Below are 13258 nucleotides of genomic sequence, written 5' to 3' on the forward strand. Positions count from 1 at the left end.
TGTCAAACAGGCGGGAAAAAAAAAACAGATAGTTTGGTGGTGCTGGGATATCGATGGCTCAACAGTGTAGAAAATTGATTTTGCTTGCTTTCTTTCTTTTTTTTTTAAAAAGACTCCAGATGTCTTTTAAGTTTGGGTGTAACTTTGTCATAACAACATGTCTATGAACATGCTTTTGTCAAAATACCCTAAGGATTAAAAACTATTAAAAAAGAAGCTCACTGCTTCTTGTCTTGCTGAAATCAGTTTAGATTTGAGGCGGCAGAACTTTCTTGTGCAAGTGGGCAACTGGACATTCCGCCTTTATATACTTCTGGGCCAATGGCAAGTTCCGATTTAATGACCATGATGCTAGGGTGTTGTGACTAGCCAAGTAACTTTCACTTGTGAAAGAAGGCTTGTGAAAGAAGCATTTCATGGACTTGTCAATTATGGCGAGCGGATCCCTGCATACGCCACATGCAGCGAGGACGGCTTACATTCCCTGCTAGGGTGGCCAGACGAAGCCAGCAGTGCTGAGTGAAATATAAGTGCCAGCACAGACAGTAGAAACATTTTCACTTATGGAGGCAGCACTTCATACACTACACTTGCTACAGGGGTGAGCAGAGGCAGAAGAAGGATGCGAAAGTGTGCAGGGGGGAAACAAGTGCGCATAAAGAAAATGAAAGCGCTACACTTGTTACCATGACAACCCATGACGATGCTAGATGTTTGGGGCGAAGTGGGAATCATCAACTTGAGCAAGCACCTGTGAAGACAACAAAAGAAAACATTTTCACTCATTGAGGCAGCACTTCATATCCTGTATTTTGCACATGTGACTGCATGGACACATCACTGAACACAAATTTCTTCCTCCCACCTTTAAAACATCAACAACTTCACTGAGCAGTCAAGTTTGTGTGACTTATTAGAGGCTAACGCGAATATGTGCAGACAAAACACTCAATGCAGCTCTTCTTACCTGTCTTATGAACACTGGAAACATCTTGGTGAAGTCAGACTCACCCCTGCAATCCAAATATATTGTTCATACCACACGATGTCTCCACAGGTGTGATCCGGACCACTCGGCCGCTGGACCGGGAAAAAGTTGCGCACTACTGGCTGTCGGTGGTGGCGAGCGACCTCGGCACTGAGCCGCGAGCCTCCTGGACGCACGTCTACGTGGACGTGCTGGACATCAACGACAACCCTCCGGAACTTTCGCAGCCCGTGTACTTCGCCAGCGTCCCGGAGAACGTGGACGCCGTCGCGTCCGTCGTCCTGGTGGCGGCGTCGGACGCTGACGCGTCCTCGCAGGGGCGGCTTTCGTTTCACATGGCGGAGGCGTATCGGACGTACTTTGATGTCCATCACAAAACAGGTTAGTGACATTTTTAGCTGATTCCGATGGCTGGAAAGATTCAACCTGATCTGAGTTAGCTCAGGGATAAAAAATGAATATGTGTTTGGACACATACGGTAACTTTAGCCACAGCCTGCATCTGGCCAATTTTGCATTTTGGAAGGGACAAAAAATGCATTTACAAAACTACTTTTCAAAAATGCTCAAATGTTGAATTCCATGTCTGACATCTGTGGTGTGCTGCACTGAGCCGTGATTTGGCAGCCTGCATTCCAGTGAGTGCGATTTGGAGAAATTTGATGTTAGAGGATGAACCACTGAGAACTATAGTGGGCTATTTATTTATTTATTTATTTATTTATTTATTTATTTTAATCATAAAAACTGAGAGAGAAAAATCTTGGTGATTTATATGACAATCATTACTTCTGGATATTTGTTATAGAAATTGTAGGTTTCTAAAATTGTAGGTTAGCATTTCAAACATTCATCAAATCTATCAATATTTCATGAAAAATGAAAAATAATATTCAATAATACAAACATTGGTGAGTGATGCAATGGCACCTGAACCAAAGCACAACTTTACTTTCAGTCTTCTGTCATTCCCCGAATGTGACTTTCACCTGGTTTCATGTTTGTGGCATTAAATCTTGATGTAGACCAATATCCATCTAATCTTTACTTGATTCAGTTTTGCACTTAACTTGACAATAACCAAAATGAAATTAAGCTACTCTTGTTCTCAATAGCTTAAATATGAATTATGGTTGTGAAGAAAATGAATTATCAGGTTCTGTATGCCTTTTTTAATGAATCTTTAATGATTATTTAAAATAAAAAATAAAAAAAACAAAAAACAAAAAAACAAACAAAAAAAACCTCCACAGGTATTGTCTGATTTCCCCTTGACAAATTGCCGGTGTAATTAAATCTGTTGTGATAAAACAACAGCGCCGGGCTGTGACATGTCGGTGCATCTGTTTAGTGTGCCAGCATGCAGGCAGCATAAAAAGGAAGTCGATGCCACTTTAAAGAGGCGAGCGCAGGAATGTGCACCTTTCACAGAGATCCATTGATTTGGTGTGGATGTCACGCAAATGTTTTGGCTTAAGGGCCGCCGAAAAAGTCAATAGAAAAAAAAAAAAAATGGTGTAGTATACATAACAGACCAAGTGTTGTTGTGTCGTCGGAATGCAAGAAAGCGATTTGTCTTTAGTTTTATTCCTTGCAAGGGAGGAAATTCTGAATGCGGTTCTGAACGCAAACCGACTCCTGTTTGAAAGAAGGCAGAATTGGTGATGGATTTGATGTGGGATTGAAACAAGTGCAGAATCATCCTCTGGTTGCAGATTTTAGGAGAAGGAAGGATGGTTAATGGAGATGTCTTCAACCTTTCTAAGCATCGCCTCAGGGGCCACAAACATAAACATAAACAGCATCTTCAGGTTCAGTGAGGTCGCTCACTTTCTCACAACTCAACTTGATTTCATGAGCACTTAAAAACAACAACTGCGGCTGTAGCCCACATAGAACACAAAAGAAAACATTCATTAAATGTTCTTTCCTAATTAAAATATGCCACAGCTCCATTTTCATTTGCATTTAGCATGCGAGAGGTGCCGAGTTGTATTCCCTCATATCGCACACGTTGCGTGAAGCTGCGAGCAGACGAGAGCGGAGCAAAATTGAAGTCTCCGCTGACCACGTATGAGGGCGCCGAGATACCGAAATCGAAATCTCTCCATCGCGCCGTGCGTGACGTCACTCACGTTTGCGACAACCTGGCTTTGAATGTAAACAAACAACTGCCGTTTTCCAACACACGGCAGTACGTCTGTTGCTGAGTAGCACACGCATACAAAACGATTAGTTTAATCTCCCATCGCATTTCGCCCTCTCTCTTATTTTACTTTAGTTCATTTTCGCACCGTTTAGCAAGCAAGCTCCTGCTGCTTGTAACGTTACAGATATGTGGCGTCTGTTTTAATTGTGCCAGAAATAGTCTGAAACGGAACACGCAGCGTACAAGGAATTTTAAATAACAAAGATAAAGGGGGCGGAAAAGTGCAAATTAAGGAGAAAATTAGTGCACCTTCAATGGTCAGCCTCCTCCATACTTGGTGGATTTGGTGTCATTTGATTGTCCCATTATGTGCTGACTGGCGTTGAATTAATGGCCGTCACACAAGATTAAAAACTAAAGATGATAGACCCTTGCAGCCCGTTGGCCCCAAATTGTGGAATGTGGTTCCAGACGAGATCAGAGCTGCCTTTTCTGTAGACATTCAAAATAAATCAATTCATTAATTACTAAAACATTCCTTTAGACAGACGTTCAAGTAAGAATTGGTTGTTTTAATTTGTGTTTTTGTGTATTCGAGTGAACCACAGTTCATTCTGGGGAGAACAGGATGCACCCCCGCTCAGATGAAAATCTTTACAATTTACTACAACTTAAAGTACTTCTTGGTATTCATTCCACCATATTGTACTTTATAAAACCATACAGTAATCAAACATTAATGAAATAGGTTTCGTTCTCTTACCCTATTTGTGCTCAATCATCAGTTGTTTGAAGGTAATTCCCATTATGTGTTAGCATTAGCATTAAGCTAGCAGACTAAAGGCTAAAATGTGTTTTTATTTTATATATTTATTATTTAACTGGGAGTAGAAACAGCTTCAAGCTTCTTTATGAAGAATTCTTCACTATTTAAAGTAGTACTTATTGTCAAGTGAGTTGCGTTTGCTGCCACTACACAGCCTTTGTGTTGTAGCCATCACTTGCTAACAGTTTAGCACTCGTTTTCACGTTTGCATTTGGCAGGGTTTCAGTTGACAACATGCCACATTTGAGCATATTTATCTCCTAGCAACAGCTTGAGGTGACTCATAATAAGACGAAGAATAATCCGGCCTTTTAATTCGACTGCCTTCAAGTCCGAGCGAGAGGCTGGCTGGGCGTGTCGCTCAGTCAAACTCGATGCATTCTTTTCAAATGTCACCCTTGAATGGATGTTGAGAAACGGAGCAAAGTGCAGGCCCTCGTGTCGCTGCACGTTCTCCTTGTAGGCGAGTGTGAACTTTGATGCGTTTCGGGCCGCCCGCCGCCGAGCTGGCTGCAAGCTGCAACAAGCTAACATGCGCACATAGTTGGACTGTTTGGCCACACCCCCGGGACACGAAACAGCAGCTTTGCATACAAGAGCTTTGGGGTGCTGTTGAATGCAATAAGATCAAATAAATCCAAATGTTGCCAACCAGCAATCTACTAGAATGTTCACCCAATACAAAGTAATTCTGATTCCCACAATAAGATTCATGCTAGTGATGATGTGATGCAATAAGCTGGTCGAATAACGATATTTTTCATTGTAATTTATGATATGACTCGCTCAAAATTTAATTTACTGCAGTCATAATACGATTCACTCCAATCACGATGTAATGAGTCAGCCCAATTACAATATGACATAATTCAGTCCAGTTATGATATGACTGGCTCCAACGATAATACGATTCACTCCACTTATCAATTTACAATATGATTTGCTTCAAGTACAATACCATTAACTCCTATTATAATATGATATAATCATATTTAAGTTATGATTCCCTCCTACCTGCTTCACTCAAATTGCAATGCAAACAATTTATTTCTATTCAAATGTAATGCTGAAGCTTCACAACAATTTCTATTCAATTCCCAACATTTATGGTATGAGTATACCCAGTTAAGATACAATTCAAACCAATTATGATTCAATTTGATAGAATTTATTCAAATTAGAACATAATTCATGTATACCCATTAAATAAGCATCACTATAATTCTAATATGAATTTATGACACGATCCCTATTAAGATATTTAAACCAATTATGGTACAGTAGGATATGCAATTTATTTAAATGCTGATACAATTCACTCCAATTGCAACGTAATGTAATTCACTCAAATTGCGATGTGATAAGCTGTATAGTACGAATATGATTCGCTCCAAATATGATGTAATGTGACGAGTCTTACTTCAAAGAATTATATATCGACACACCGCCAACAATATGATACACTCACAGTATGTACAGTATCAATCAAATCCCAACTTGATGACTCGTGATGCTAATTCGCTCAATAACGAAGAGTTGCTTTGAAAAGCATCAACATGTGAGTGACGACACAAGAAAAATGTTGTTTGTCTTCACGGGCTGTTCGTTGGCCAGTGAAAGCTCCTAATGACTAAAACACGTTTGTTTAACGTGCACACCTGTCCTCATGATGGCCTCCCGGGGGGGTTAACATTAGGGCTTGTTTGCTCTGCTGTCAATGGAAGCCCACCCGCAACCCCCCCCCCGCGGGCCTCAGCGGGGTCTCGGCCTGCGGTTAAAAAACAAAAAAAACAAAAAAAACCTCTTCCATCCTCCAACACCTTCAAAGTTCAAACTTCTTGATTGACTCTCAAGATGTGAACTGGATGGATGTGCTGTACACACACCGCCAGGTGCTGAATTGTTTAATTTGGCCATTTCCATGCTTGCTAAACTTAGCAAAATGATTATTTATTATTTCGGGGGCATGGAATGTATTATTGTTGTAAAGAACATTTTTTAATTGACTTCCTCTTTAATTGTGCTTGTAATTTTGAGGAGGGAAAAAGTAACTGCACTTGCTTTCAATCCAAACGTCCCCACTCGGAGTTTTAAGACTTGAGGGGAAAAAGATTTGCTTTAAGGCCCAACAAGTTTCAAAGTAAAATGATGACCTGGCATATCATCATAAACATTCTGTGGGAGGCTGGAAAACGCTTTTTCGAATGGAACTCCTCGCCCGACATGACAAATCAAGGAAATGTGAGAGTCAAATATGAATTTCCACGCTGCAGGCCTAATAAAACATTTGACACCACGTCAGCGCACCTTTTTGTTTGAACTCGTTAATTAAAAAATGTGGCAGCAGGGACGGATGGATTGTAATCATCCAGCTGTTAAACATTCATGGATGATTTCATGTCAGCATTTATGTTTGGTTTCTGCTTGACTTTCTGCGTGTGTGAGGGGGCGGTTCTTCACAAATATAAACCGCAACATGAGAACAAGCGGAACAAGCTTCTGTTGGGAACTGATGATCAAAATGTCAGTTGCCTCCAAATCCATCCATCCATCCATCCATCTTCTTCCGCTTATCCGGGGTCGGGTCGCGGGGGCAGCAGCTTCAGGAGGGAAACCCAGACTTCCCTCTCCCCAGCCACTTCAACCAGCTCCTCCGGCGGGATCCCGAGGCGTTCCCAGGCCAGCCGAGAGACATAGTCTCTCCAGCGTGTCCTGGGTCGTCCCCGGGGCCTCCCGCCAGTGGGACATGCCCGGAACACCTCCCCAGGGAGGCGTCCAGGAGGCATCCGAACCAGATGCCCGAGCCACCTCAGCTGGCTCCTCTCAACGCGGAGGAGCAGCGGCTCGACTCTGAGTCCCTCCCGGATGACCGAGCTTCTCACCCTATCTCTAAGGGAGAGCCCGGACACCCTGCGGAGGAAGCTCATTTCGGCCGCTTGTATCCGGGATCTCGTTCTTTCGGTCACGACCCACAGCTCGTGACCATAGGTGAGGGTTGGAACGTAGATCGACCGGTAAATCGAGAGCTTTGCCTTTTGGCTCAGCTCTTTCTTCACCACGACGGACCGATACAGAGTCCGCATCACTGCAGACGCTGCACCGATCCGCCTGTCGATCTCCCGCTCCATCCCACCCTCACTCGTGAACAAGACCCCAAGATACTTGAACTCCTCCACTTGGGGCAGGATCTCATCCCCGACCTGAAGACGACACTCCACCCTTTTCCGACTGAGGACCATGGTCTCGGATTTGGAGGTGCTGATCCTCATCCCAGCCGCTTCACACTCGGCTGCGAACCGCTCCAGTGAGAGCTGAAGGCCCCGGCCTGATGAAGCCAACAGCACCACATCATCTGCAAAGAGCAGAGATGCAATGTTGAGGCCACCAAACCGGAACCCCTCCACGCCTCGGCTGCGCCTAGAAATTCTGTCCATAAAAGTTATGAACAGAATCGGTGACAAAGGGCAACCTTGGCGGAGTCCAACCCTCACCGGAAACGAATCCGACTTACTGCCGGCAATGCGGACCAAACTCTGGCAACGGTCGTACAGGGACCGAACAGCCCGTATCAAGGGGCCCGGCACCCCGCACTCCCGAAGCACCCCCCACAGAACTCCCCGAGGGACACGGTCGAACGCCTTCTCCAAATCCACAAAACACATGTGGACTGGTTGAGCGAACTCCCACGCACCCTCGAGGATCCTGCGGAGGGTGTAGAGCTGGTCCATTGTTCCACGGCCAGGACGAAAACCACACTGCTCCTCCTGAATCCGAGATTCGACCTCCCGACGGACCCTCCTCTCCAGCACCCCTGAATAGACCTTACCAGGGAGGCTGAGGAGTGTGATCCCTCTGTAGTTGGAACACACCCTCCGGTCCCCCTTCTTAAAAAGGGGGACCACCACCCCGGTCTGCCAATCCAGAGGCACTGTCCCCGATGTCCACGCGATGTTGTAGAGGCGTGTCAACCACGACAGCCCCACAACATCCAGAGTCTTTAGGAACTCCGGGCGGATCTCATCCACCCCCGGGGCCCTGCCACCGAGGAGCTTTCCAACCACCTCAGTGACTTCGACCCCAGAGATAGGAGAGCCCACCTCAGAGTCCCCAGACTCTGCTTCCTCAAAAGGAGACGTGTTGGTGGAATTGAGGAGGTCTTCGAAGTATTCCCCCCACCGCTTCACGACGTCCCGAGTCGAGGTCAGCAGCACCCCATCGCCACTATAAACAGTGTTAACGGTGCACTGCTTTCCCCTCCTGAGACGCCGGATGGTGGACCAGAATTTCCTCGAAGCCGTCCGGAAGTCGTTTTCCATGGCCTCACCGAATTCCTCCCATGCCCGAGTTTTTGCCTCAGCAACCGCCGAAGCCGCGTTGCGCTTGGCCATCCGGTACCTGTCAGCTGCCTCCGGAGTCCGACAGGCCAAAAAGGCCCGATAGGACTCCTTCTTCAGCTTGACGGCATCCCTTACCGCTGGTGTCCACCAGCGGGTTCGAGGATTGCCGCCACGACAGGCACCGACCACCTTACGGCCACAGCTCCGATCGGCCGCCTCAACAATGGAGGCGCGGAACATGGCCCATTCGGACTCAATGTCCCCCGCCTCCCCCGAGACAAGGGAGAAGCTCTGCCGGAGGTGGGCATTGAAACTCCTTCTGACAGGGGATTCCGCCAGACGTTCCCAGCAAACCCTCACAATACGTTTGGGTCTGCCAGGTCGGACCGGCATCTTCCCCCACCATCGGAGCCAACACACCACCAGGTGGTGATCAGTTGACAGCTCCGCCCCTCTCTTCACCCGAGTGTCCAAAACATGCGGCCGCAAATCCGATGACACGACTACAAAGTCGATCATCGAACTGCGGCCTAGGGTGTCCTGGTGCCAAGTGCACATATGGACACCCTTATGCTTGAACATGGTGTTCGTTATGGACAAACCGTGACGAGCACAGAAGTCCAATAACAGAACACCGCTCGGGTTCCGATCAGGGGGGCCGTTCCTCCCAATCACGCCCCTCCAGGTCTCACTGTCATTCCCCACGTGAGCGTTGAAGTCCCCCAGCAGGACGAGGGAGTCCCCAGAGGGAGCGCTCTCCAGCACACCCTCCAAGGACTCCAAAAAGGGTGGGTACTCTGAACTGCTGTTTGGTGCATATGCACAAACAACAGTCAGGACCCGTCCCCCCACCCGAAGGCGGAGGGAAGCAACCCTCTCGTCCACCGGGGTAAACCCCAACGTACAGGCGCCGAGCCGGGGGGCAATAAGTATGCCCACACCTGCTCTGCGCCTCACACCATGGGCAACTCCAGAGTGGAAGAGAGTCCAACCCCTCTCAAGAGGACTGGTACCAGAGCCCAAGCTGTGTGTGGAGGCGAGTCCGACTATGTCTAGTCGGAACTTTTCTGCCTCACACACCAGCTCGGGCTCCTTCCCTGCCAGAGAGGTGACATTCCATGTCCCAAGAGCCAGTTTCTGTAGCCGGGGGTCGGTCCGCCAAGGTCTCCTCCCTTGGCCGCCACCCAGCCTACACTGCACCCGACCCCTTTGGCCCCTCCCACCGGTGGTGAGCCCGTGGGAAGGGGGACCCACGTTGCCTCTTCGGGCTGTGCCCGGCCGGGCCCCATGGGTGCAGGCCCGGCCACCAGGCGCTCGCCAGCGAGCCCCGCCTCCAGGCCTGGCTCCAGAGGGGGGCCCCGGTGACCCGCGTCCGGGCGAGGGAAACGCTTCTCCAAATATCGTCGTCATCATAGGGGTCTTCTGAGCCGTTCTTAGTCTGGCCCCTCACCTAGGACCTGTTTGCCAAGGGTGACCCTACCAGGGGCATAAAGCCCCAGACAACATAGCTCCTAGGGTCATTGGAACACGCAAACCCCTCCACCACGTTAAGGTACCGGCTCACGGAGGGGGCCTCCAAATCCCTTTTTCTTAAACGACATGTTTTTTTGGGGGTTTTTTTTTCATTCTACTAAACGTTTTGTGGCCGAGGCTCCCTTTATGAGGCAACATCGCCAGCTTTTACAAAGGTCTCATGGGAAAAACTCCTTATTTACAGTCATTATTAATTGTTCCTCACATCTCCTTATTTCCGTCTCACAATCGTGAAAGGCGGAACTTTCTTTTTTCAGTTGTGCAGATAATCGCAATCTTCTGGAGCAGTATTTGAAGCTCAGTTGATTCATTCCTGGACTGGTCCTGCTTTTAATAAAAAACGGTGATTGTCTGGTGAGCAGTTCAAGTTGTACCTCTCGCCCTTGGCTCAGGGTCAGGTGGGATCAGCTCCAACACGCCTGCAACCCGAATGAGGACACGCTCGATGGAATGGATAGAAAGATGGATGGATTATTGAGTTGATACACAAAAACAAACAAACAAACAAGAATTTCATAACAAAGTAAAAATGAAATATACATTTTAAAATGTCATGAAATATATCCATCCATCCATCCATTTTCTTGACCGCTTATTCCTCACAAGGGTTGCGGCGGGTGCTGGAGCCTATCTCAGCTGGCTTTGGGCAGTAGGCGGGGTTATTACACCCTGGACTGGTCGCCAGCCAGTCGCAGGGCACACAAAATATATACATTGGTCATAAAATAAATCTTGTAGTTCTAATAATGAATGGACAATATAATTAATTACTTCACATTTTAATTCATTCCTAATGATCTTTCATTTTGTCTCACACACACACAAAAGTCCTTCCTTAATACTTTTCAAGTGTTTTTTTATGTTTAACGCAAAATACATAATCACACACATTCGTATTAATTCTGCGTGTGTATGCGTAAACGTTCGCGTGTGTTTGCACAGGTGTCATCAGCACGGTGGCGGCGTTGGATCGTGAGGAAAAAGCCGAGCACAGTATCGAGGTGAGAACTGTTGCATCATGCGCTAAACGATACGTCATTCCTGATCCATCTTCACAAGTATGATAAGATTGACTCTCATTACAATACAATATAAATCGCTCGAGTACGATACGATACAATTCCTTGCAAATACTTAAGATGTGATCAAGTTCATGAATGACGGCCCGGCAAAATTTACTGACCTCTGACAATATATGATACAATCATCTTATCATATTTGTCTCCTAACGTTCTATAATCAGGTAATCACGATACGATCCTCTCAAAGTATGATATAATATGATTCATAACAATACAATACAATTCACTATCATGTGCCTAATTCTGATATGATTCACTCCATGATATTCATTGTTTGGTCAGGTCATGGTGTCGGACAACGGCTCTCCGTCGCTGCGCTCCACCGCAAGCGTGCTGGTCCGCGTGCTGGACGACAACGACAACCGGCCCAAGTTCACCGACAAACTTTTCCACGTCAAGCTGCCTGGCCAGCATCATCGCGACGGCCGTCTGGAAGTCTGCCGGATGATGGCCAGTGACGACGACGAAGGCTCCAACGCCGACGTGACGTACAAGCTGCAAGACGACCACCGCGGCGCTTTCCAAATCCATCCGTTGACGGGCGTGGTGACGTCACTTGGAGACTTCTGGCCTGGGAATTACACCATCCTCACCGTAGGTTACGCTTCAAGTTGTCTCTTCGCTAACATGATGAAATGAAGCACCGTACCGGTCATGACGCACCGGCGCATAAATCTCAGACAATTTATTGTCAATGAAAAGGTTTTTTTTCCTATGTTCTACATACTTTCAAGTCAAATGAATTATTTCCGTAGTATATATTTAATCACTTTGATTTCCGCGCTTGCGCTGTCACTCGTGCATTGTTTTTTTTTCATACTCGCAATGCATTGTGGTCTATAACTTTTTGCCTTGCCTATATCAACCCGGTTGAGTGATCATCGATGTTCACTACTTTTCAGAGAGCATTGTGGGTCATTTTGAGTGCCCTACATTTTTGCTCCCTGGACATTCGGACGCAAAATGGCGTGAGAAGAGCACAAAATAGGGAGTAAGGGTACGCATTCGGACACAGTCTAAATAAAAAGACGGTCCACCAGACTATGTACAAATCAGGCAAAGCAGAATGGAACCGGGTTAAAAAAAAAAATTAAAAATCCAACAATGTGTGGAAGAAACAAGAAAAACATTACAAAATATTTAAAATACATAAAGTCCAAAGTGCATATAAGAAACCATAAAAGTACAAAAAACTGTGAAAACAAAATAAAGTCCAAAATAGTACATAAGAACTACGGAAAGTACAACCAAATGTGCCCAAAAAAAAGTTTGTAATAAAAAAGGAAAGTAAACAAAGAACAAACTATTTTTCAGTGTATATCCTAATTAAATGAGCATTCTGTACATGCCTTAGCACACATTAAACTTGTGAGCTATTTTGACGCCGTATTTTCCAGATTAAAGCGACGGATGCAGGCAGCCCGTCGCTGTCGTCGGCAGCAAGGCTGGACATTGAGTGGGCGTCGGCCGATCCGCCGTCCGGCGAGCCGCTCACCTTTGACGAGCCTCATTTTACATTTGCTGTCATGGAAACGGAACCCGTCACTCACATGGTGGGCATCATCATGACCGAAACGTACCGACTGCGCTGGTTTCATATCATAGGTAAGATATCATGTAATCATGTTGTTATGTGAAACTGGCTCCAGAGGTCAAGGTTTCGGAATTTTGCATTTTCTGGCAAGTCATCCAACTTTACTGGCATCGCATTCGGAAAAAATCTCTGGCGCATGTTCCTCTCTGAAAATGGCTTATCCGAGCTTAAAATGGCCGCCTTCCAGTGTCTTTTTTTTTTTTTTTTTTTTTTTTTTTGTGGTTCATGATGACAGACATCCTTCCCAAATTTGAATTTCAAAGAAAAAAAATATGAAACTGAGTGCAACTGGACATAATTTTGCAATGATATGGGTAATTCCTCTTTGAAAGGCCCCTGGAAATTGCCAAAATTCTTCCAAAATGGCCAGTGCAAACCAAGTTTTGGGTTCTTGAAACTTTTACGTGGCTTTACTCGTGATGAACATACCAAATTTCATATTGCTAAGGGAAATTGGTTTGGACAAGTCCATCTTTTAAGGACCCCTGGAAATGGCAACAATGACAAAAAAATGGAAACCATTTTGTCCATTTCCAGACATGGCTTCTTGAGAAATTTTGTGGGTCTACTTATGACAGCCATGCCTCCAAATTGTTGCTAAGTAAAATTGGCTTTTAAAATTATTTGAATTTTAGCAAGAACAAGTCCCCAGTAAAATGGGCAAAATGAGCCCGAAATGGCGCTTCAAAACAAAATGGCCGACTTCCCATGTCTTATCAGACATAGCCCCTGGAGACATTTTTGTGGGT

General features: G+C 45.9%; 1 protein-coding gene across 2 annotated transcripts in view; it reads left to right on the forward strand.

Moving 5' to 3' along the window:
- The window catches only part of fat2 (FAT atypical cadherin 2), a 72966-nt gene that overhangs the window by 15953 nt on the left and 43755 nt on the right, over positions 1–13258 (forward strand). For both annotated transcript variants that reach the window (XM_077533042.1, XM_077533043.1), the window contains exons 3-6: positions 1058–1369; positions 10776–10834; positions 11198–11509; positions 12313–12520. In XM_077533042.1, the coding sequence (XP_077389168.1) occupies positions 1058–1369; positions 10776–10834; positions 11198–11509; positions 12313–12520 (891 nt within the window). The remainder of the gene's footprint in view (positions 1–1057; positions 1370–10775; positions 10835–11197; positions 11510–12312; positions 12521–13258) is intronic.

Source organism: Festucalex cinctus, chromosome 9 (genome assembly GCF_051991245.1).
Source record: "Festucalex cinctus isolate MCC-2025b chromosome 9, RoL_Fcin_1.0, whole genome shotgun sequence".
NCBI lineage: Eukaryota > Metazoa > Chordata > Actinopteri > Syngnathiformes > Syngnathidae > Festucalex > Festucalex cinctus.